Here is a 25809-nt window from a genome sequence, read left to right on the forward strand (position 1 = left end):
TCAGGACAGTCTGTGGTTTGAGCATTTCACATCTTTATTTCTGTATTTTTTTAACAATGTTGTGGCACCCAGGTCTACAGTCTCAAAAACGTGCACAAAAGTTTTCTTTCCTGCAAATAAAAAATAAAATAAATTCTGACTTGAGCAAAGCAAAGAGCAGGAAACTAGTGTTAAATCACAACCCTTTCTTTGTCTAGTTCCAGAGCTTCAATGATTTCAGTTCTCAGCCTCATCACGTTTAATAGACAGATCAGTCAGTGTCCAGGAGTTAATCCCCCTTTGGTAGTTAAAAAAAAATATTTCCTCCATTTAAAACAAATATTCCAACATTTTTTTTTTTTTTTTTTATAGTATATATCAGTCTTTACAAAAAAAGCGAGGAGAACCCTCTGCTTCCGATCCCTTGAGCCAAGCCCAAACCCCGAAAAACCCCCCATCCCAGCAAAATATCAACACATGATCTCAGGACCAGGAGAGGGGGAAAACAGGAATGACATGTAGAGGGGAGGAGTGGGGGTGGGGGGGAAACTGACATGCGTAGTAATACACATTTTAAATTATCTGGATAAATTCAACTGTGAGTGTTAAAACATTTGTCGTCATAACCAAATATAATCAGTGACAGTGCATGTACAGCTACGCATTCTCATCAGTGACACGAGCATAATCCATGTTACAAGCACTTCAATTGAAAAGGTGACAAAGGGGGAGACCGCTGTGTATATTTAAAGCGAGTGAGTGTGGACATGAAGTGAACAGACCGACTTGTGGAACTGGATGAGAAAAAGGCAGGGGGGCGTATATAAACACAGAATAAAACAGTCACTCTATTCTTATTTTTGATACTTTTTGTTTATTTTTCCTTTTTTGTCTTTTCCTTTTTAAAGAAAAAAACTGACTGTATAGAACTAAATCTATATGCCTATTCAGAGTTTTCCAACTCTACTCCTCTGTGATGGCAAAGAAAGAAAAAGGGAAGAAGGCGTGGGATCCATCCAAGAAAAAAAAAAAAACACAAAAAAAAGGAGAAAAAAAAAGAAAAAAAGAAGTCTAATAACAAATCATTAAAACCTCCAACTCGACTCAAAAAGGGAATTAAAAACCTAATTGTTTGCTTCTTTTTACTAAAACCAAAACAAAGAAAATAAATAATGAACTCAGCGGATCAAATCAGTGGCGGTTGACCTTCAAATGAGGAAGAGGCAGTATAATATATAAACTCTTAAGTCGGATAGTTGCATTGACTGCTTTATGGTAGCCGATGATATAAAAGTGAGATTTAGTGCAGATGCAGTGTCTTATCAGTTGGCTGCCAGTCCTGTGGCCTCAGAGGAAAGCCTGGAGAAACAGACAGAGAGACACCCAGAGACCAGGGAGGGAGAGAGAATAAGGCATGCAATCAACAGACAAGATAAATGTCAACCTCATTAACTGTACATTACATTATTATAATAAAACTGTATAAGGAGATCAGATGGATTTACTGAATGGGAAATTTATGCTCTGATATAGAAAAGGATCATTAGGTGTCCAGTCTGGCTGCTCCTATTGTCAATATTCTATTCTCAAAATGATACTGAGTGGTTTAGTAATGGAGCTTTGTTAAAGAAAAAGTTTGACATTTTGGAAAATGCACTTAATTAACACATAAAGACTGGAAACAAGGGGGAACAGCCTGTCTCTGTGACAAAATCCACCTACCAGCAGCTCTGATGCTCAGGAATCAAAACATTGCATCTACTTTGTTTAATCTGTGCACAAACCAAAGTGTACGAGTGTAACCGAAAAACAACACTTGAGGTTTAAAGGTTATTAGTTGAACTATTTCTTGATTGGGAAAAGTAAGTTTGAGGTTTGTTGTCAGTCCAAGAAGTGACTGCCACAAGAAATAGCCTGACACACATCTCCCTGTAAAACCACAATGTGTCACTTATGGTTTATGTTCAGATTTAAACAAATGTATTATAACATGGCAATTAGTGATCTTAAAAAGGTGGAAGGTGGATTTTGTTAACTCCTTTGAAACTTTGGCCGTTTCGACCTGCTTCCAGTCTCTATGCTAAGCTAAGCTAACCAGCTTCTTACTTAAGATACATATTTACTGTTTAGACACGACACTGGTATCGATCTTCTTTAACTCTGCGAAGAAAATGCATTTCCTGAAATGTCAGACTATTCCTTTAAGCTAAAGCTAAACTGGTCGTTTTCATATCAACAACAAGATCGAAAGGATGATTTGGTGCCTTTGATACCTGAGGGCAGATTTTTGTTGGAATTGAAATTACAATAATTTCTTACATAAGCAGAAAAAAAAACTGATACATATACTCTCCATTATGACAGCTAACATGAGTCACTTAAAATTCACTACAAGAAAAACGATTCCCATAAATACAATTTGACATCTTAAAAGAGAGCCGCTACCTGAGCAGAGCTTACACAAAGAGAGAAATGCTTCAGTACATCAGTGAAATAATTCACCGTCCATGCTAAGTTCAAAGTTATTTAAAAATATAATGCACTCAACATGTCATTTCTTTAGGAGACAGGCCAGATCAAGCTACAGATATCTATTTTATAAATATGGCAGCAACCATCCTTCTGGCTTTATATCACTTGTTTGTGTGCATTTGTTTTCTGTAGTAAGCATGGCATGGCACAGCCAGATACAAAAGCAAGTGCAGGTACAGACAACAAAGAGCATTGTCAGTACTTTAGTAGTAGATGACTTATGTTTCCTTCGTTAGTAAGGGGAGAGCCTTCGCCTTTTAGACTTGGAGCCGAGCTCTGGGGCGATTTTGGGCTCAGTGGGGATTGGGTGTGCAGGGTTACTGGCCCCGCTGACAACATGGAGGGCCAGGAGAGGGAGGGGCTTGAGACTGAGGAGACTCGACACACAGGCAGGAGAGCTGGGGAGCAGGGAATCAGTGGAGGAGGAAGAGGAGGAAGAGGAGGAGGGAGGAGGCGGCCCTGGAGCCAACAAGGACAGAGGGATGGAGGCTGAGGGGGGCACCACACAGGAGGAAGAGGAGGAGGAGGAAGAGAAGGAGGAGGTAGCAGCAGAGGAGGTGGTGCTAGTAGTAGTAGTAGTGGTAGTAGTAGTAGTAGAGGTGGAGGGAGGGCACAGGCTGGTCTGTTCAGGGTTCAAGGAGGAGGAGGAGGGAGGAGGTTTAGAGGACTCTACACTGTAGAAAGAGAGACAAGGAGAGAGGGACAACACAGTCGGGATGGGTCACAGGGCAGGCTGGTGAGCAATGGGTGGGAGGGGGGAGTTAGGGATGGGAAGAGTGGTGGGGTGTGGGGGAATCACTCAGGGATGTGACCAAAACACAGGACAAAAAGCTTCATTAGAAATAAATGCCAGTTACAAAGAAAATCCAACAGGGGAAAAAACAATCACATCTCTTGTGATGGATCAATGTGAAGCCAAGTAAAAGGTAGAAAAAGGAAATAAACAAGTGTAGACTTCAAATATCCAAACCAGAAAAGTTGTTGTATTGCACGCATAAGCAGGTTAATTAGTTATGTATGAGCACATGATAACAGGCACATGAGCTGTGGTATTTCTTTTAAGGATTACAGTAGGAGAAGCAAAAGTGACAGCCCAGGACAACAGTGTGGGACAGAAAACTAAAAGATCAAAGAAAGAAAACAAAAGAAATCTAGTAGACTCATGTAACCTCAGTTTGTTTTGAGTTTTTTTTACTTTAAGTTTATATTTAACTTTATGCAACAACTAATGCAACATTTTGATTTATTAAAACCTGTGACTGGATGAATCACCTGTTAACATATTACATAACTGATTATCTCACCTGGCGTTGATGAGGTACTCTGCCAGACTGATGCTGGCAGGCGAGCCTGTGATGGTGACCTGGCGGTCAGTCGATCCGTCCACTGGATTCGCAATCTTGATCTGGGCACCCGACATTTGCCTGATCTCATTGATCTTGGCTCCCTGGCGGCCGATGATGCACCCAATAAGCTACAGTGGAGAAGAGTTGGAAAGTTAATCAGTAACGTTAACCTGGAATCACTAGAATAAAGAATTTTGTGTTTTGGTTTTTTTTTTGCTTTACTGTGGTTTTAATCCAAGTCGCACAGCATTATCATTGACATTAATTAAATGAAGTGAGTGGATAAGACAAAACGCCTAAACTTTAACTGTTTAACAGTGATAAAATGTATTTCTGCACTTACATCATTTGGAATGGTCATCTCATGGGAACTGGTTTGAGCAGAAGCATCTATTCCTGAAAAATAAACAAACAAGAACCCTAATAATGTGGATCCACACTACATCTACATCAACAAACCAAGAGTCTGATTGCCTACTAAGTGGCTGTGCTGATTGATCAAATTATATAATGTGTCTCTATAGGATCTCTTTCATGCGTGAAGTATTTGAAAAACAATTAAACATGATCTAGCAGCATGGTGGATGAGAAGCTGGTGCCAAAAAAGGACTCGACGTCAGCAGTGTGGCAGTACTTCAGCCATTCAGATATTTCTCAAAGCAAAGTTGTCTGTAAACTTTGTCGGGCAACTGACTTCTGGAGGTAAAGCGACAAATCTATTCAACCACCTTAAAAAAGGAAAGATCCAAAGTAACATGCCAAGAGTGTTTCCCTCAGGTTGGGAAAATCCCACTTATCTGTGTCTCACGAGGTCACAAAACATAAAAGCAACAAAGGATGGACAGATGTGACTGATGCAGTCACATTGTATCTATCCAAGGATACAGTGCCGTTCAAAGCTGTGGACAACATGGGATTTAAGACACGTTAGATGCACTGTATGATTTGCCAGTGTTTTAAGTGGTGCAAATGGACAAGTCTAGAGGCGGGTTTGGGTCTGGATATTCCTGACAGTACCTTTCGAAATTGGGAAGATCAAAAAAAATTTAATAATATGTTTGAGGAAGCAAAACAACCAATCAGATTTTTGCGCTGGTGTCTAAAAAAGACTTTTGAGGCAAACAAGTTAATAAAACGTTGCATCAACAGGCAGTGGGTCATGTCATGCTGCGTACCAGTGAATCCCTGGTTGCTTGGTGCGATGGGGAAAGGGCTCTGCTGCATGGCCAGCTGGTGAAGCTTGGTGAGCTGTGGAGAGATAGCAGCAGAGGAAGACTGTGAGAGTGAGAGGCAGGGAGAGAAGTGGAGAAAATGGAAAACACAGGAAGAGGGAAGAACAGAACAAAAAAAAAAATCACAGTCAGTACAGACAGCCAGACAGAGGACCTTCAAAGACAAAAAAAGATTTCACACACATCGGTTAATATGGTAGTGTGTAGAAAGATCTCTTATGCTTTCAAATAGCTCTACATGGATCACTGGTGTCTGACAATCAGTGTGTTTTAGGACTTGTCTATGTAGGGTACCCCATAGGTTTTCCTCCAAAGTGCAGGCTGCTTCTCTTGGTAATGCTTTCTCGCAGTCTTCAGGGTCAGGGGAAAGTCACAATACACAAGGGAGGGAGCTCTCAATATGCAGAGGATTTCCTAACCAACACCAATACAGGACCCAAACATGAACTAAGACAGTTTCAACTTAGCTTAACACTATACCAGTTATCACCATTATAGTTGGAAGGGAAGATTTAAGGAAGAGATGAGGTCTCGGCGTCTCTTTTATACACAGATTTTAGTTTCACTAAACAAAAACTGCTTTAAGCAATTAGAAACTAATTACATAAAAGTAATGCCACTGCTTAAGGACCCTCAAAAAAACATGTCTGAATTGGATACATTTTACCAATTAATATCTTATTTCTGACTGGCACTTCCTTGCTCTGTTGCTAATTTTCAATGGCAGGTAAGACTAATAATATCTGGTCTAACACAACCAAAACTCCTGAAGGGACATCTAAAGCTCAATAAAAAAATAAAGAGAGAGAAAAAGATCAATTGAGTAAAGAGACAAGTGGGCGGAGCACAAAATAATAATGACGGGTTAATAAAGACAGGGAAATAAAAACATGTTTTAATTGAGACAGACTACGATGAACGAAACATGTAAAACAAGACAGAACAAAAAGGAAAAACAGAAAAGAGTGAGCAGCAGGAACAGATTATTATTCATGGAAGTGGAGAATCTGGACAAACACAAACAACAAATGTCAGCTTCATTAACAACTGACTGCCAGTCAACTGTGGGGCTATACAAACATGAAGTACTAACAGTGCTGCTCTCTAAATGGTTACAAAATCTGATAATGGTAGGTCAAAGGGAGTCACAATAAAATAAAATTAGGGGGCAAGTGCATCTACAGTTACAGGCTGTAAAATGAGGTGTGGGCGGGTGGGCGGTTGAACATTTTGGAAGAGGACAGTTGCAATTATGGGTGGGAGTGGTGGTTGGGGGCATGTAAAAATATCTACTGCACTTACATCTGGCTGTGGAATCGCGTGCTGTCCTTGTACGGCATATGCCTGAAACAAATGAAAACAAAGCTTTCATAGGCCTCACATCTGATTTTGTCGGACACGTTACTGCTCCAGCTACATCCTCCTAATATATGAATATCTCTAAGACTCCAATTCACCAAAGCTTTTCTAAATTCAAAAAATATATATCATTTAAGAGTATCAACAGGTATGTCTTGTCCAAAGTCTCCACATTTCTGGGAAAAGAGAAATCTTTAGAGACATTGCAGTAGAATTAAGGAAAACCAGAAGGAGAGATTTTTTTCAAAGAATAAAAAAAAAGGTATTTAGTAAGATAAAAAGACCTTGTAATATTAGGCCAACAAGCACCAGAAAGCGTGTGGTTCAGACCAACCATAGCAGGAAATACGCTTCACTTTTGAAACCGAATGTTCAAAACAATAGAACACACTCTGAGCAATCAAACAAATAAAAGGCCCTGTAACAAACTGCCTCAAAGGCAAATGTTGAATGATCAGACTAATAAAGTTGCTGATACACTTTTCAAACCATTAGCACAAGCAGCTCTGGTTGCAACTGTTCTCTACACTTAAATACCTTCAACAGCTACTCTTAATTGATTGTTATGCACTCAACCAATCGTGTACAGGTATCATAACTGTCATTCGAGATGTTTATCTTACTTTGAGTTAAGTATATTCTTTTCATCACACAAAGATTTCTGGGTATATGATATTCTGTAGAAATATGCATCCCACCCTCATCGAAGCCCAAATGACAGACGAATGAAGCAAAAAATACTCCCCAAAACATCATGAATAAATAGGTGCGATCCCGATTCCCTCTGAATTGTCATATATACCTGTCCGCCTGCAAAGATGACGGGCGATCCTGAAGGCTTGGGTCGGTAGGGGATAGTGACCCCCTTAGGGGGAGACTGTACAGGAGACAAAGGATGCATCACTACATTACTACCCATGTCATCAAACAGTACAGCAGTTTGCTAGAAGAAATCTAAATCACATTACACATCAATTATGTTCCATCAATAGTGTACAACACTGCAAAAATAGTACACTATTATTGGCATAAGTAATAATACAGATACAGTACAAAGTATAGCAACATTAAAGTTTTAAAATTTTCAATAGGTCCATGCTAGGGATGTCTGGATGTCATCCTTTGAGCATCTGTCTCAATCTGAAGTTTATATTAAATAAGACAGCTGCTTGTGCACAATTAGCCTAACATTCTTGGAAGAAAATAAGTGAAGCAATTACAGAAAATTTAAGTTTTCTTCAACAGTTACCTGTAATATTCTGTGGAGAGTCATATTATATTTCATATAGTGCCCTGTACTGTTTCTTTAAGACATCCCTGGTCTAGGCCCAAACACAACAGCCGAAAGGCCAGAAATTACAGTATTTCACATCATTAATTTACAAGTCAACAGCTGCCAATTCATTGGCTTTATTGCTTTCATGAGTCCACTGACCTCAAGCATGACCACACAGATCTGCTTCACGCACTCAATTATCGACTGGGGAGTGCCTGCGATGGTGATGGCACGCTCCGTGGAGTTGGGGAGCATGTCTCCAGCCACTTGTACCTGAGCACCGGTTGACTGACGCACACAGATGGAGGGAAACGAGAAAAGAATGTAAGACCCGTTGTGTATAATCAGTGTTTGATGCACTAAATACCACAGGTAGAATGAAATGGTCAGACGCTGAGGGGATTGGAGCTCTCATGTTTTAAGTTTTGTATCAGATGCTCTCATCTCTGCATACCTCCCGAATTTCCTTGATTTTGCAGCCACCTTTCCCGATGAGGGAGCCACACTGGCTGGCAGGCACCACAATGCGTAGGGTCACTGGGGGCTTGCTGGTAGCTGTGCTGTTTGTCATTGAGCTGCTTATGTCCTGGCAAAACAATGTGAAGACGAAGGTTAATCGGGCTGGTAACTGCTGACCTGTGAATCCATTGGCCAGTATCGTGACCTACCTCTTCCAGCTTTTCAATGATCATGGAGAATGCTTTAAAGATGGCGGTGGTTGGACCTGCCAATGTAATGATCCTCTCAGGACAATTGCCCTCAGAGATGTTGATGCGAGCCCCACTCTACAGACAAAAAGAAAAGCAAAGAATTGAAAAAAAGACATTTGGAAGATTAGTAAAAAAAAAAAACCTGTGTAAATCTGCCAACTGTGTCCTCTTGGTAAATATAACATTACAGCACATTTTGTACTGGGCCATAACTACAGTAAAGAAATAGAAAGAAAAGACCTCACCTCTTCTCTCATCTTCTTCACAGATTCACCTTTCTATTAGCGGAGGATCACAAAGTCAGATTCATCATCACTTTAAAAATACACATCCTCAAATAATGATAAAAATTCAAAATCAGTCATATCGAGCAGCCGCTTACCTTTCCGATAATACTTCCAACTTCCTAATAAATAAGAAAAGAGATAAAGTCCTGTTAGGGCAAATAATCATCTTTTCACACCTTTCACTTTTTAATACCACAGATTAGGACACATTCAACCTCTCTCGCTATGGCTTGCTTAGTTTATCTGGCAACGAAGAACCTTCAATGAATAAATCCATATAGCTTCCCAAAACTTGGACAAGAATAAAAGTGTCAATGGAAGTGCACATCCTTCAGAAATTACTCAATGCTTATGGGCACGAGATCTAATCCATAATAATAATAATTCAGGATGCTTCCACTGATCAGCTGCTGATCAAAACAGGACAACAAATGTAGATTAGTCTTTTACATTTAAGAAAATGCTCAAACAGCCTAATACATCATGAATTCCAAAGAACTACACCACAGGCAGATTTTGTTTCTGTCTAATCCCACACAGACTTTAAAATGGCACTGTTGACCACAGTGAGACCCAGGATGCACTCAAGCACACAGTATCTGTAGGCTGCGAATGCACAGCCAGAGCAGGGGCCTGTTTTAGGATGCTACAAGCTAGCAGAGCTATTGGAGGATAACTTTTTGGCTGTATCATAGTTTGATTTGAAAGCCTTATAAGCTGACGTGTCAGAGTTAGATTTTGAGCAGCTGCGCCTTGCCACATGGCATCTCAGCATTTGAAACCCCAATAACAACAGGTCACTGTGAAACTCTGCAACAAGTGTGTGGCTATGGCACTATTGTAAAAGCCAGGTGGATTAGTGACTACTGTAAATGCAATGTCAGGCAGGTCCTGTTTGCAGATTTAACCAAGTGTTTGATAGAGATGTAGAAATGGCTGTTTGTAAAATGATTTGGTCTTCGAAGCTGCTCTGTGATTATTTAAAGAGGAATGCAGGGGGAGGAGATATCTCTAACATTTTTTAGTTTAGAGGACATAACTGCTGACTTCAGAGGGTGACAAGAAAGTATTTCTGAAATAATTAAACAATAGCAAAGAGGAATATATTAATATTTAGTACAGTGAGTCCTTGATAGGTAACAGATTCAGATATGTGGCAAACATCATCTCTTATGTGCAAGCCCCTGTTGTAACACGTCAAAACACCATTCTGCTTTGCTTTGAGATACAGGATCCCATCACCATGCCAATACCCTTACTCTTCACATCAAAGTCCCTGCCCTTTACCATCCCCAAAGGACTTCATTTCCATAAATATAACGTCATAGGCTATTAGAGTGCCAACAATAGCAGCTGATGGGTGACCTCACCTTGCCATGCATGAGCAGCCTAATGGTAAGGGTGACATTGAGCCCTCCTTCAATCACACCGGAGTCCATAACTGCAACTGCAACCTAGCCGTCCGTATAGAACTGGGGTCTTTGGTCACCGAGATGGATCTAAAGGGACACACAGACAAGAAATTATATACCAAGGTTGATTATGTGACGAGACTGAATTGGGTAAAGAAAACACACACAACATGAATGCAGATTAGGGGTAACAAATGTAAGACAGGTGATATGCCTTTATCCCATGTATGAAAGTGGTCTGTTAGCACTGACTTATACATCATTAAAAAAAAGGTGGTTAATTATTAAGGTCTCTGTTAGATAAACGTACAGCAACATTCATATCCATGGTGAGCTAATAATACGTCCTAGCACTGACTTATATATTATTCATTTTCTGACCTATTGTGTTTTCATGATTCTTGAGAGTACAGATACAATGTTGCTTAAAAGTCACAGATTTAAAGGCCACCATGACACAAAGTATTTGAAGGCTCCTATCTTACTAATTTTATGACAAACTAAAACATTCAGTTCAGTCACAATAGACCATGTCACATCCTTTGGCTGAATGTGCAAAGTTGGATGACAAATTAAAAAAATATATGATGCTATAAATGTCGGTTTTCAATAAGACCGATTTCCCCTTCGGAAATAAATATGAACCTTTCCATAAAGTATATGATAAATCTGTGCCACAGCCTATGCTAACGATAATGCCAATGAAAGCTGATGCGTACTACGATGTATCAGGGAAAAAAATAGCTAAGGTCTCACTTTCACTGTCCCAACTACATGCTGCTGGTTGGGCATTTTATTTTCAAACATCTAAATTATGCTCTGACCCAAGTTATACGACTCCAAACAAGTAAATTAGCGCGGAATCCATCTCAATGCTAACTGGAAAACATATGGGTCGTGTGCTAACGATGCCTTCATCATTAGCTATGAATCAAGTTTATCAACAAACATGCGGACGATGTATCCCTCATAAGCACAGTTAGAGCTATATTTCGTAATATTCACTCACAAGTATGTTCAGTATGAAAAGCAAATATATTAACCGCTGACTACGCTTATGTTTTTAAGTTTAAAGTAAGTCCATTTAACTATTAATGCTTGTTCTAAGTCAGTTAGCCGATTAGCATTTTGGTTGCTCACCGTGTTGGGAAAATGAATGGAGCATGCGTGCGCTACTTAGCAATGCTAGCTACTTCGCTAAATTGCTCAACGTTATTAATAGCTGTCTAAATAACTGCACCTTTCATGGCATGGTAATAACGTCCTCTTTTGATCTAGTACAAGTGCTAAACGGGAGACAGCATTTTTTAAAGGCGACATTAAAATCAAACTTCCCCGTGGTGAGACTGCGTGCTCATCGCCGTGCGGCCTGTTAGCACGCTGCTGGACAAGCAGCCGCTAGCTGCTGGGCGCGATTTCTTTCCGCTACTTCTGATCATAACAACAAATATAAAAACAGCGAACATCAAAATAAAACTCACCTGACTCCTGCGCTGGTAGTGACCGGGGGGAGGGTTGGGGTTGTAAGGGTAGAAGGGGAGAGGTTCGGGAGGGTAGAAACCCGGGGGAGAGTTTAGAGAGGACTCGGGGAAGAGGGAAGAGTGATGTGAGATCGAGCTCCACTCCTTTACACAAAGACAACAAAATCATCACCTCTGAACTTTCCCCTTTCACCCAACCCAAACCCCCATCCGAGTATGACCCGAGGACTCCCCAAAATCACGTCCCTAATAAAAAAGTTATAGCAGCACATTCGAGCGACATTATGCTACAATATGGCAGGTTAAAGGAAAGAATTTCATTAAAAAAAAACAAGTTATTGCGTATAATAGAAACATTATTGCATTGTTTTTAAAACAGCAAGGAGCAGCTGTCTAAAGTAACCGATGACCGACATGTTTTACACGTATTTAAGCATTATTTATCAAATAAACGTATGCTTCATAAGTGTGTCTGATATGTTCATATTTACAAACTTCAATAAAATACTAATTTATAGGGCCACTAGTGGGCGCAAAGTGTATTACAACTGTTTATAACTTCAATTATTTATTATCCTGGGGACAACACAAACATCTTAGACTTCTCATTTACACGTATTTATTAAGCAGGATTAATTGAAGGTCCTTTATATGTAATTACAATTAGTGCAGATACAAAGCAGTGAAGAATGATGTTTCTCTGCAGTCATGTACAGTGATAAACATAAAATTAAAAAAGAAAATAAAATCAGTAGGCCTAAATGAAGACATTCATCGGTATCATCTCCACCTCTAAGTTAATCTTTCTGAGAAAGAAAAAACATATTTACATTTTTTTTGGTTTTACTAAATCACAATGTTAGATTTTCTCTAAAATCCGAAGATTAATCTGTTTATTAAGAAAAGTTGTGTGCAGATTGCTGTATTCCCTCTTCAGAATATTTCAATATGTTTGCACACTAGTGTATGTATTTTTACTATTAAACAGAAAACATAAATACAGAAAGTTTGACATGAACACCATAAAAATCATGAAATGTTAGAGTGCCAATAAAGATTAATGCTGTGTGGATGCTCACATCCTATGCATACATTTTTAGTGTTGTAGCATATAATAGATGTGATAAAACACTATATTTTCCATAAATCCTGTTAAAAGTGAAAACAATTGTGTTTGAGTGTTTATGATTTATACTGAGGCTGCTCTTTTGTGAAGCAGCATTTCTGAGAAAGCCGTGTTTTTTCGAACTGGTGGTCTCAGTCTGAGTCACTGCTACTGCTGCTGCTACTGCTGCTGCTGGAGGACTGTGGAAAAAAGAGAAAAATTATATGTGTTTAATTTCATTTAAGCTGCATTATACAAATGCAAACTTTGCACTACAATCGTTATGATCTAGGTGAAAGGTTGGGAATAACCACCCATTATTCATTAAGTAGACAGGGTTATATGAGTCATGCGATGGTCAAGTGGAAGGAATGTTATTATCATCTATTTTCAAGGCTCGGTGGCTACAAATCTGTCGTAAGTGATTGTAATGGATCATAGATTTTCAGTTTCATCTCGCCGACAATCTTCCCAGAAGATCAAAAAGAGGTGTTTAAGATGAAGGTTTTAATCTGTAAATTCTCAGCCTAGTTTTTTTTTTTTTATACCTGTTTTATTGTCATTATTCTATGGCTATAAAATGAGAAAATAGAATTAAGATGTATGTATGTGCTTGCATAGGGTTTTGCAATACAAACCCAGTTGCTCTGTCTTGTATAAATTCCCAGATGCCTTTAGAGGTCACTATATCAAAACTTTTTTGTAGCAGTGCATATTTCTGCTAATGTGAGGTTTTTACCTGGTGAATTAGTCAATGCTTGCTGAGTTTGACATGATAAATCTCCTGAGTAATTATGAATAATTTAATGTAATGAAAAATTGATTAGATTTTCTGCCTGACAGAAAAGTACACTTTGACAAATCAATTAGCCATTTAATGTTTTTTTCACAATTTTCTTACTATTTGGCTGGATAATTAATGTTTAAATTAATCTTGCAGTTGCAGTGTCATATACAACACACAAGGTATGGAGAAGGAATTACTTCTATTACATTACTATCTCTCAGCTCTGTGAGACGTGGGAGACCTGGGGATCACAGGCGTTGGCAGGTTCAAGTTACATCTTCTTATCTAGTTTTAGCATTAATGTTTCACCTGAAGGAGGGGCCATTATCAACAACTCTTTCACGGTTTACCTTTATACCCAGTCTCACCTTGCCGTGTTTGTGGTGCCCATGCTTGTGGCTCTTATGTCCTTTCTTCATCTTCTTCTTCATCTTTTTGTGGGCTTTGTGTCCAACCATCCCCATTCCCGCTCCTGCCAATCCTCCGGCTAACGCTCCAGCCATTGGATTCATCCCTCCATGATGACCTTTATGGTGACCCCCTTTTGGAGAGTGCGGGTATGGTCCTGGGAGAACACCTCCAGGAGGGACCACTGGATATCCACCTGGAGCCATAGGGTAAGGATGAGGTCCTGGAGCTCCATAAGGCATCACCCCAGGAGGTGCATTCGGAACCATAGCTGGGTTCATACCAGCTGGGTACTGGCCAGGTGGGTAAGCTGGATTTGGAGGCTGGGGGAAGACTCCTGAAGCAGGTGCAGCAGGATATGCAGGGTTGTAACCAGGAGGGTAGGCAGGGTTTGGTGGTCCCACTGGAGGGGGAGGTCCTGATACACATAAAAGTAGATGCACACCTTATACTTAAAAACACCTATATTATAAAACAGGTATAAACAAGTCATGAAACATGCTGGTTATGTGTGATATCCCACCTTGATTTGGCCACATGTTTTTTGACCTGGCAGGTCAAACACTTCAGGGAGAAACCTGCAGAAACTGAAAAATTAAATGCAGTGAATATTTAGTAACATTGCATTACATGTAAAAACAAAAAACAAAAAAAAAGAAGTTTGTCAACAGTCCTGTGGTTGATCATGTGAGATGATACCTTGAGTATTTGTCACTACATCTAGTTGTTACAGTCTCTATGTGCTGCATGCTGCATAAAACAAGTATTGTAGGTAATGCGCTTACTTTGTTATAAAACTTTATTACAACTAACAAAACACTTGAATCACAAAATCACAGTTCATGACGTTATAACATCATGTCTAAATGATGGTCTAATCCCTCAATAACCACCTGTAGTATCGCAACATTTTCTCCATTTAACTCTGTATTGCAGGTATGATATGACAGAAATCACAAAAAACAGGTGTAACTCATCTCAATGTTGTAGTTTCAGCTTTTTTTGTTCCATACACGCCACGTGTAATCACTGTTTGACAATGGTTAGATTTCAAAGGCTTACCTTGGAAACTTGCCTCGGGTCTGGGTAAGTTTCTCAAGAATTCAGACTAAGCTTCGTCTGTGTTTTTCTTCCGCATTGAACTGAACAGCAGCAGCAGCAGCAGCAAAAAAAAAAAAAAGTATCAGGAAGCCACGCCCGTTGTTACGCACATTACGCAATGACGAAATTCCTGTAGTCTTTGAATGAGAAGCTGATCTACTAGTTTCTTTGGTACAAAACACAATGATAATGAAATGACAGGCAGGCAGGCACACACACACACGCACGCACGCACCTACGCACGCACGCACGCGAGCACGCACACACACACATACACACACACAATACTGTCAAAATCAATTGACAGCTCATTATCAATTGTCAAAATGAACAATATAAAACTAAACTAGTAAAATTAAATATAATATATGAAACTAAACTAGTTCACAACATCGTCAAAAATGAACTATGTTCCTATTACATATATTATATGACATGGATGTAAACTGCAAAGAGAGGTGATAATTCAAGCTTTTAATAAAAGTACCAATACAGACATTTAGACATTTCATGATAGGAAAAGCACTGCTGCAATTAATAACAATGATGATGGCTACATTCAATTTACGAGTCAGGCAAGTAAGTTTAGTAAAGGCCTTTTTGACAGCACAGTTTGACTTATCATAGTAGGAGAAGTATAGGTGTAACTAATAACATTAACGACTGACTGTTCTTTTGACGTGTCTAAGTGAACCATGACAGAGTGACAGTGAGCTAGCATGGACAATACCAGGACCCTGACACTGAGGCAGCTAAATGGAATTTAGCCTCATTAATTTTATTATTCACACCTGTGCTTTTCTTAAGTGCATGCTAGCTTACTGGTGTGGCTTACTACAGAATTTAGATATCACAGAGCCCTAATTAACAGTATTAGCTCCACGTGTGATTTTTCTGTTTGGACAGGCCAATTTTTCTGCAATGAAATTAGAAGAAAAACAAAATCAGTGGGCCTAAATAAAGACACGCAATAGATGTATCACATCCACCTCTAGATTCAATTGTAATATTTAAACTCATTTACATTTTTCTACTTTTAATAAATCACAATGTTAGATTTTTTTAAAATCCAAGGATTAATCTTTCTATTAAGAAAGTTGTGGGCACATTGCTTAATTCCCTCTTCAGAATTTTTCAATGTTTGCACACTAGTGTATGCGTTTTTACTGTTTAACAGAAATCATAACTACATAAAGTTTGATCTGAAACACCATAAAAATAAATAAGTAAGAAATTTTAAATACATTCAAGTGTTAAAAACAGCCCATAGGATATATGATCAAATACTGTATTTTTAAATAAATCCTGTTAAAAAATGACAAAAATGACACGTGTTTCTGATTTATATTAAGGCTGCTCTCTTGTGAAGCAGTATTTGTGTGAAAGCCATGTCTTCAACAGTTGGTTTCAGTCTGAGTCACTGCTACTGCTGCTGCTGCTGCTGCTGCTGCTGCTGGAGTACTGTGGAGAAAAAGAGAAAAATTATATTTTTGTAATTGAAGTCCCACCCTTCTGTTAGTTTCATCTATAAAAAACTAAACCACTGCTGTATGTTAAACTCCTGAAAGCACCAGCCTTAACTGAACCTGTTCAAACCGACATGCAAGCTCTATCTTAGATAGTCAAATGCAGAGTGACAGAGAAAGCCCCACATCATGTTTCCAAAGAAGATTAACTGGACTAACTGGAATTAGCTGCAGGGTTATATTAAACACACAAGGTGTAGAGAAGGAATAGCATTACTATCCCTCAGTTATGTGCTCACACAAGCCAGTATCATGTTTTATAATATAAACTAGTGACTGTTCATCTTAAGGATGATAAGATCAAATAATGATCATATATATACCCATGTTATAGTAGAATGGAAATCATGTTGATTCCCAACAGTACTGTGTTTCACTGCCTGTGTTGCACTTTGTGCTTGTTGATTCATGACTGCAATTATGTGTTTGGTGGAAAGTGGTGAAATGAAGTTGGAGGCCAGAGTTTTTTTTTTTTAATCTAGTATTGGCATTAATGTTCCACCTACAGGAAGGGCCATTTCAAACTACTCTTACACAGTTTACCTTTAAAACCCAATCTCACCTTGCCATGTTTGTAGTACCCATTGTGCCACTTATGTGCTTTCTTCATCTTCTTCTTCATCTTTTTGTGGGCTTTGTGTCCAACCGTTCCCATAACCATTGCTGTCAATCCTCCGGCTAACGCCCCAGACATGGGATTCATCCCTCCATGATGATGATATTTGTAGTGGCCGTGATGGTGACCCCATTTTGGAGAATGTTGGTATGTGGGTTTTGGGTGAAAGCCTCCAGGAGGGATCATTGGATATCCACCTGGAGCCATAGGGTAACGATGAGGTCCTGGAGCTCCATAAGGCATCACCCCAGGAGGTGCATTCGGTACCATAGCTGGGCTCATACCAGCTGAGTAACAGCCAGGTGGGTACGCTAGATTTGGAGGCTGAGGGAAGACTCCTGGAGGAGGTACAGCAGGATATGCAGGGTTGTAACCGGGAGGGTAGGCAGGGTTTGGTGGTCCCACTAGAGGGGGAGGTCCTGATACACATAAAAGCACATGCACACCATATTCTTTTAGAACACTTGTATTATAATACTGGTATAAAAAACTAATTAAATATTATAATTATATGCGTGTTATATCCCACCTTGATTTGGCCACATGCCCTGACAGGTCAAACCTGGTGAAACTGTGAGAAATTAAATGCAATGAATATTTAGTAAAAACAATGTTCAACCAAAATATAGTTTCCAATATTACAATCCTATAAAACTGATTTCTACAGTCAATTAACACTGATTAATTCTGTCAGTTGTTTATGACAATTAAACAATAGTGAAAAATGAACATAATTTCCCAAAGCCCAAGAATTAACAGAGTGTTCCCAAAAAAAATCAGAAAAAAATAGGTCTAATTAACTGTTCCATACACGTAATCACTGTTTATCAATGGCTAGATTTCACAGGCTTACCTTGGAAACTTGCCTCAGGTTCTGGAGAAGTTTGTCAAGAAATCAGACTAAGCTCTCTCTCTGTGTTTGTCTTCCACACTGAACTGAACACCAGCAGCAATAAAAGCATCAGGAAGCCACGCCCGTTGTTAAAGGCTACACACATTATTTACGTAATGGAGAAATTCCTACAGGCTTTGAATCAGAAGTTGATCTACTAGTTTCTATGGTACAAAACACAATGGTAATAGAATGACACGCAGGGGACACACACACAAAACCACACACATACAGCTGGCTTGAAATGATTGTTAACGCCTGTGAATCATATACTCCAATATCACACATACATCCATTACATCATGGATCAACAGTTTTGTAAACAGCTGGTCTCACAACACAGAGCTTTTCTATTGTTTTAATTATTCCATCTTTACAAAAACAACAAAGATGTTGATCAGAAAAACTAAATACTTTATTTAGGCTCAACAGTTTTTATACAAATACCAACACAGACATTTAGACAAGCACTGCTGCAATTAATACCAATAATGATGGCTGCATTCACCTTAGATGTGTCAGTTTCCAGGATACAGGTAAAGGCCTTTTTAACAGCAGTTTGACCTGTCATTGTAGGAGAAGCACAGCTGTTACTAATAACATTAACGATGACTCTGTTCTGTTGACGTGTCCCAGTGAACCATGACAGTCTGACGGTGAGCCGACATGAACAATACCAGGACCCTCGCCTCGTTAATTTCATTATTTACACCTGTGCTCTTCTTACTACGACATGAAACAAAAACGCGATTTGTGCATGCAAGCTTACTGGTGTGGCTTACTAGAGTACTTAAATATAACAGAACTCACTTTGCTGCTATGACAAGCCAAAATGCCTATTATTTTAATTTAACTAGTAGCTGTAAGTATATATTTTTTGATTATTATTATCTAAATACAAAGCAAAAATTATACATCACAGTAACATAAAATTGGGCGCATTTCTTTTCAATCTCAATAATTTACAATGTATAATGTACCTGGATTCAAATTTATTAACAAAATTGTAAGTACCTAATAGAAGGAAAGCGAGTAATAGATCCTTCTGATTAAAAACTCTGATAAAAGTAGTGGCACAAAGAGAATAATGCAAATGCTTAATGTGTAGACTACAGCAATGTTAACCTGGAGGAAAAAAAGAAAAGTCATGGAGAGAAACAAGACTGAAGAGAGACTAATCTGTCTGCAACACACTGAGCTGTCAGTCGAGCGTCCGGGTCACAGTCCCAGCAATCGGTCAGGAGCTCCTGTAGTGCAGATCCCTGAAAAGTCAACACATACACAAACAGTGTTTCAGGTCACTGAAACACAAAATACAAAAACTATATGTCCAAGTAATAAGCAGGGATAGGATACCTGTGGTAACAGCCCCCAGTGTTCAGGTATGGCGAGTCTCTTGTCCATGTTAGACACGTACGTGATGAGGCTCTCCAGTGTTACATTACCCCCCAGCTCAGATTCATAAGGTAACAGATGCTCTGGAACAATACTGCCTGCAGGTGGAGACATCGGTATGAATTTTAACATCCTTATTATCATACTGGAGATAAGGTATATGCAGTGTACAGAGATGCAGGGTTAAAACAGAGCAGTAATCCTGACTAAATAAACGATTTCCTACTTGCACAATCGAAAAAACAATGCCTGAAGATCATTCTCCTTCCTGTTAAGAACTTTTCAGTTTCAAGAGCACCTAAAGGTTTCCTCTTACTGCATGGGAAAATGTTATAACAAATTGAATCATTTTGCTTCTGTAGTCTTTTTGGATGTGATTGTTATTAGAAAAATAAGTTATAAAATAACTATTATGATGCATGTTGTTCTTGACAGATTAAATGCTCATAACTGACTAGAATTACTGTGAATTAAAATAGCGTTTTCAAGGGTGAAGAGAGTGCACACTCATCTCAGTTACAGATGGTTTTTCATGAATATTCTCGATACCTGGTTGTTTTTTTTACCTGATCACTCTGAAAGGAAGTTTACCTTCAAATAAGTCAGAGCAGCGCATCCAGATCTCCCACAGAAGCAATCCCAAAGCATAGATGTCCCCCTGCATGAGACACAAGCTGCTGCCGAGGTTTACAGAGCCTTCCAGGAACTCAGGGGGCATGTAGCACAGTGTGCCCAACTGAGGATGATCCAGTAGATGGACAGAAATGTGAAATTCTTTAGTGAGCTGACAGTTCCCTTTTTCATGATTTCGCTGCACTGTAAATTAACAGTAGTAAGTTGCGGCTCCACCCAAGTCTCACCTTCATGTTTGCCGTGCTGCTCTGCCAGCTGTGAGGACCTGAGCAAGAACGCAAGATGGTGGAGCTTCCAAAATCACACAGGACACAGGTACCATCAGCTCTCACAAGCACATTGGAGCTGCTGAGGTCTCCATGGGCCACAGGCGGTTTATGCTCATCTGCAGGAGAAGAGACACATCGGTGGTAACAAAGAACCTCAGAGTAACAGATAAAGGGTTTAAGGAACCATTGAAGCTGGGTAACATCTCTGTACATGAGTCTACTGTACGGAATATGCAAAGAGCACCTTGACACTCCACATGGTCTGATGAAACTAAGGTTGAATTGTTTAGGAAGAGCATGCAGCTCTATATGTATGGTGTAAGGCGGAGGTTCACCTATTCTTTCCACAAGTACTGTGGATGCTTAATGGCTGTGTTCAACACACAGACACAAAAGATTTTATAATTGTTTGTGTGATATTAGCTTAAGCTCATTCTGTTTGTCTGTACTTGGGAGTTACATGAAAATCAGATCACATTTTCTGACCAATCATTCTGGCCGTTACCATAGTTGCAAAGGTCAGAGTGGAGATAGGAAAGTCCCTGCGATAAAGACTGGCACAACTTCAGTGACAGCATCCAGTTGGTGGTGTGTTCACACAGAAAGGAATGGAGAGAACCCTGAAATCAGAGGGACACCAATTACTGATGCACAAGAATACGAACCTTAAAGAGTTTGGCCACATTGGCTTCACATATCGGCTATAATAAAGATATAGGTGTGAGAGGATTTTGCAAGATAGACTGTAGATGATGAGCTATGTTCAAAGTGTATGTAATCATGTATGGATGGTATCCACCTCGACAGTGTGCATGCAGCTCTCAACAGAAGAAATGCTTATTATCCTGATCAGAACAATGGGAACACACTGGTCCATAGATATGAAGTGACTGCAAAGTTACATGCGCCATTTATATGGAAGCAAAGAAAGGCAGCTGATTTTTCAATTTGAATGTTGGTGTATGAAGTTCACCAGTGTTATGTGATGTTGTGAATTGACTTGAATTTTTAGATCTGAAAATGAGAATAAGAAATACTTGAATGATATAAATTCAGTGGTATTCAAATTTCAAAATTTGGAATTTAAGATTAGGTATTCACTTTCTTATAAGAGACAAATACTTATGGACTTTTTTCTGCTTCCTCACCCTGACTCCTTCTCCCTGTTCCTTGAATACCTTTTGATGTCTTATAAAACAGAAAAACGCACAACTCATTTTCATGGTTGCCACTTACGTGTTCAGCAAACTGCAAAAGAATGAGCCAACTACCATCCGGTTTCCTCCCAGTGCCCAGGAAGTGGAGAATCCCAGCATGCTTCATCAGTGGTAGCTCATAAACCTCCTTCTCTGCAGTAAATTTATGTTCCCAGCCTGCAGGGAAAACTTTCACAGCCACCATGGATCCTTGGTATTTCCCCTGGCAAACAGTTGCAAAATACCCACGGCCCACAATCTGGAAAATGTATAAACATATGGGTAAAAGTCTGTCTGATTTACCAATACTTTGCACACTGCAAATCATACATTATAAATCCATTTGATATCTAGGCTTACCCGCTGTAGTTCAATGTCGTCTACATCAATCTCAGAGGTTTTTGTTGTTTGGCAGGAACACAGCGTTGAGACACTATAATCACGAGGGCAGGCTTGTTGATTCTCCTCTAAAATAATGAAAGTAGATGGGTCTTGTAATTCAAACTCATTCCTTGAAGGTAATAAAGTCACATTTCATTTTAAAATTGCCTGGCTGAATAGCAACCGACAAGACAGAGAAAGTCTGATTGAAGAGTAACAAAGAGAGGACACAGGTAAAAGGGAGTATCATAGCAGAGAACACCAAGGTCAGTCCAGCACAAAGAGTGAAACACTTCCAAGGTCAAACAAAGACATCATGAGAACAGAATCTGCATTTAAAAAATGTGGAAACGTGGCTGAAGAATGTTTTTCTCTGATCCTTTGAAAAGCAGAGAGGATATTTGATACAAAACAACACAAATTGAAAATGAAACTCATATTCTAGTGAAAGTAATAGAGCTGAATACAAAGCTTACTTTTGTTTCTGAAGAGGCATTTGGCAGCAGTGATCATGAAGCACAGGACGAGCAAAGTTCCAATCAGAATCATTATACCAACTTTAATGAATTCCCCTATAAAGACAACAAAAAGCAATATTATTTCAAAGTTATATAACTTATATAAGAGTTAATATTTTATGTGAATGATGAATAGCGCCTATTTTAATGCAGTGCATTCGTCAAATTAATGTATAACTATGTGAGAGGAAACATATTCAATTTATGTGCAATCTGATAGGAAGAGTAAGTCTAAATTTTTACTAATTAAGTGAGTATAGCATGTTGAAAATACTATGAAAGGAAACACAGCAATAGCTTTAGTATAATCTTTTTTCAGCTGAATTGAGTTTCAGATTTTCAAAATAAACAAGGAAAATCTTTTTGGAGGAGACAAGGGTGGAGGTACGGCGGTAGATGTCTTCTGTAACAATGATAACATATCTCACTCTGGTAAAAATGTCAGAATAATATTTTATGACTATGTGGGTTGCACCTGATAGTCGCCGCCTGGATAGCAATATTATTATGATCATACCTTCAGAATAAGAGTAGGTGAGTCGAGGCTGCTCTGAGTGTGGGGACCAAGTGACGTTGCTATTGCAGAGGTCAGTGTTGCAAACACATTTAATGACGTGACTGTTAAGCAGTGTTTGTGCTTTGCAGGTCGCATCCGGGCAAGACTTTTCAGCCACATCACAAGCTGCCAAAGAAAAATCAGTAACACAATAGACAATTTAAAGAAAACACAGAACAGAGAACTACACTATGCCTATAGACTCAACTATGTTTATTACATATTAGACCAAATAAATCACAACAAGTAACCAATATCAGCTCTGATATTGATTAGCTTTGAGACTTCAATTAGATTTTAAATCAAGTGCATAAAAAATGTTTATGAGTCTTTATAATGGCACAACAACAATCCAGCATGTAGTCAAGTCCAATTCATAAGCACCTAATCAGATTTAAGGTCTCTCACCAAGGACGTCGACCTCTGGCCGGCCGTTGATGATCAGAAAATATCCCACACAGCAGTGGGTGTTCTCACAGACCTGCACCGAGCCACTCACATTTCCAACAGTCGTGTATTTGTTGTTCTGTTGTGTATTTGTCGTTCTGTTCACTTGGAATACACACCATCTCTTCTGAAGTAAAAACTGGTTGGACATACAGATAAAGATGCATTCTGCGGAAGAGGAGGAAAGACTCTGATTGTCTACCGTTGCACTCACAGTTTGTCTTTCTGGTGAGCAATATTTTCTAAATGCTTCTTTAAAATAATAGCTACAAGTTGCAGTTTTATCCTGAAGTCTTAGGGTGTGAAGGACTAACCTTCTTTTATGATGAGAGGATTTATTGGCGACAATATCACTTATAACATTATTACAATTTTTGAATTTATTTACACAGGCAATCAACTTCATTGTATTGAGCTGAAACAAGTAGAATACTCAATACACAGAGCGCACATATCTATCAAAGTGTAACCACTTAAGCTCAGTCGAAAGTTTGCCTGTAGTATCCCTTTAATATTATGACTTCTTCTTGGGTGGTTTTTATGTGGGTAAGTCAAGAAGAGACCCAGATGTGCATCTTATCAGGAGCCTCAATAGACACAACCTACACGCACTCGTTTACTGCTTTTACACTGTTAATCTGTTGTACTCATGGGCTTGTTGATGCAGGTGATATGATCCGCCAATAAATATTAAATATATAAATATATAAATATTAAATAGTTCATTTTTTTTAATTCAAAATTTTCATCATCTCATATAGTTTTGTGAGGTGATGAGGGTGACTGTAAAGTTTAGGAGTCACAACAGACACACGTCTAAGCTGGCGCTAAAACTGTAAATTAGAAGTCAATAATCTTTTAAGACATCAAAAAGCATAAGGAAATGTGCACATACAGCTTAAGAGCTCCAGAGGAAGCTTATTAATATTTCTTTAGATTAACGAGTGTACTCACCAACAGCCAAAATCACCCGCCACCGTTCCATGATCATGGTCCCTCTGAGACCAGAGGGGTCGAGCAGGGAGTGTTCTGGGAATGTGAGAGGAGTTTCCCACGTTTCACAGCATCACTCCCACTGCCACACACCTGCATGTGCTACACGTGCTGTCGGCCAGCAGTCTGTGGGAATACTGAACATTTATTGCCCACTGTCTAGGAATATCATCTGCAGTCAAGTGGGGGTGTTGCAGCCGTCTCACTTCTTTATGGCCACAGGTTAACTTAGAGCTCCTTTCAGGAAAATTCAATGGGGCCACAGAAGGAAGCATTATAATTCAGTAACAGCATCCATGATTCTTGATTCCCCCCCCCCCCCCCCCCCCCCCCTCTTTATTATAGTCCCTCAACCACATATGGAATTTGGATTTTAAGGATTTGCACCAAGATAAGAACTGATTAAATGTTAGGAATGACAATACTAAAAACACTCCAAACTGAGTCACAGTCATGAGATATTAAATCAAAGTCATGGCTTTAAAACAAAATTGCAATAACTGCAGTCAAATGTATGAGACACTATGTAAAAATTATGAGATATTTGGTGAAAATTATTACTTTTAGATAGTAATATGAGCCTCAATAGTAAACTTTTTAGCCACACACACTAGCAGCTTGGTTCTAGAGATGGATTGCCATGAAATTTTTCATGATCCCCAGAGGATGAATCCAAATGATAATGATGGGTTATGATCAAATACCTGCATAACATTTCCACCAGGCTCAGCTGAACTCAAGTTTTAATAATATAATAAACATAATCATAATTTTATCTTAAAAGTCTGAATTTTGACCTCCTGCGTTTTAACCCGAGGGCCAAAATTAAATTTTTTCTAATTACCTCAAGACCACCAAGGAGGTTATGTTTTCACCCAATAAGTAGCCAACTGTACTGATTTGTACTGAACTTGGTGGAAGTAATGGGACATGCATGGGCCTGGGAAGAACCTATTAAATTTTCGGCCAAATCTGTATCATTTAGTACTATGAATTTGAATTTTTCTCTGAAGACTGTTATTTATTTGTTTGATATTGGGGTGATGTGATTGCCCTTCTAGTTTACATTATTTATTGTTATACATTTATCTTAGAGTCCCATAATTCTTACTTAATTTACCATGAGTAAGTTTATCCTAACTTTGCTTTCACTTTCCTTTCTGGTGGAAATGGGCCTCAATAAACAAACTAAGTGAACTCACTTTTGTTGAGACTCCAATCGAGTACGTTTTGGAAGAGAAAGCATTTAAAAAAAAAAAAATCTCCATCTACTGTTTAATTCACGAGTTTAACCCGAGAATTTCATAAAATTTAAAGACAACTGGTGTTGATTATCTGTTTTCAAAGGCTTCAGCTTTTCAGTTCACTCCTG

General features: G+C 39.0%; 4 protein-coding genes across 7 annotated transcripts; all 4 read right to left on the reverse strand.

Moving 5' to 3' along the window:
- Positions 1-13: 13 nt before the first annotated feature.
- On the reverse strand, positions 14-11827 carry LOC130180116 (poly(rC)-binding protein 2). Of its 3 annotated transcripts, none has more exons than XM_056393466.1 (13): positions 11615-11827; positions 10092-10220; positions 8817-8840; positions 8680-8712; positions 8393-8509; positions 8179-8310; positions 7884-8012; positions 7251-7325; positions 6392-6433; positions 5033-5132; positions 4201-4253; positions 3816-3985; positions 14-1338 (listed from the first exon to the last, which is right to left on the reverse strand). In XM_056393466.1, the coding sequence occupies exons 2-13, from the start codon at positions 10158-10160 to the stop codon at positions 1302-1304; spliced, it is 981 nt and encodes a 326-aa protein (XP_056249441.1). In that variant the 5' UTR covers positions 10161-10220; positions 11615-11827; the 3' UTR covers positions 14-1301. The 3 variants fall into 3 exon arrangements, with proteins under 3 accessions (XP_056249441.1, XP_056249451.1, XP_056249460.1); XM_056393476.1 differs by having other exon boundaries at positions 5033-5105; positions 11615-11825; XM_056393485.1 differs by lacking the exon at positions 6392-6433.
- Positions 11828-12216: 389 nt separating this feature from the next.
- LOC130183042 (proline-rich protein 13-like) lies at positions 12217-15110 on the reverse strand. The gene is made up of 4 exons (XM_056398356.1): positions 14977-15110; positions 14438-14501; positions 13875-14332; positions 12217-12919 (listed from the first exon to the last, which is right to left on the reverse strand). The coding sequence occupies exons 2-4, from the start codon at positions 14451-14453 to the stop codon at positions 12872-12874; spliced, it is 522 nt and encodes a 173-aa protein (XP_056254331.1). The 5' UTR covers positions 14454-14501; positions 14977-15110; the 3' UTR covers positions 12217-12871.
- A 364-nt stretch (positions 15111-15474) lies between these two features.
- On the reverse strand, positions 15475-18100 carry LOC130176037 (proline-rich protein 13-like). The gene is made up of 4 exons (XM_056386855.1): positions 18011-18100; positions 17687-17728; positions 17104-17576; positions 15475-16476 (listed from the first exon to the last, which is right to left on the reverse strand). The coding sequence occupies exons 2-4, from the start codon at positions 17700-17702 to the stop codon at positions 16423-16425; spliced, it is 543 nt and encodes a 180-aa protein (XP_056242830.1). The 5' UTR covers positions 17703-17728; positions 18011-18100; the 3' UTR covers positions 15475-16422.
- A 954-nt stretch (positions 18101-19054) lies between these two features.
- Positions 19055-24551, reverse strand: LOC130176027 (anti-Muellerian hormone type-2 receptor-like). Of its 2 annotated transcripts, XM_056386832.1 has the most exons (11): positions 24399-24551; positions 23406-23612; positions 22959-23123; positions 22400-22495; positions 21903-22009; positions 21583-21801; positions 20852-20966; positions 20305-20462; positions 20036-20180; positions 19406-19542; positions 19055-19311 (listed from the first exon to the last, which is right to left on the reverse strand). In XM_056386832.1, the coding sequence occupies exons 1-11, from the start codon at positions 24433-24435 to the stop codon at positions 19195-19197; spliced, it is 1503 nt and encodes a 500-aa protein (XP_056242807.1). In that variant the 5' UTR covers positions 24436-24551; the 3' UTR covers positions 19055-19194. The 2 variants fall into 2 exon arrangements, with proteins under 2 accessions (XP_056242807.1, XP_056242816.1); XM_056386841.1 differs by lacking the exon at positions 24399-24551 and having other exon boundaries at positions 23497-23599.
- Positions 24552-25809: the final 1258 nt, after the last annotated feature.

The sequence above is a fragment of the Seriola aureovittata genome, chromosome 2, assembly GCF_021018895.1.
Source record: "Seriola aureovittata isolate HTS-2021-v1 ecotype China chromosome 2, ASM2101889v1, whole genome shotgun sequence".
Classification (NCBI taxonomy): Eukaryota; Metazoa; Chordata; class Actinopteri; order Carangiformes; family Carangidae; genus Seriola; species Seriola aureovittata.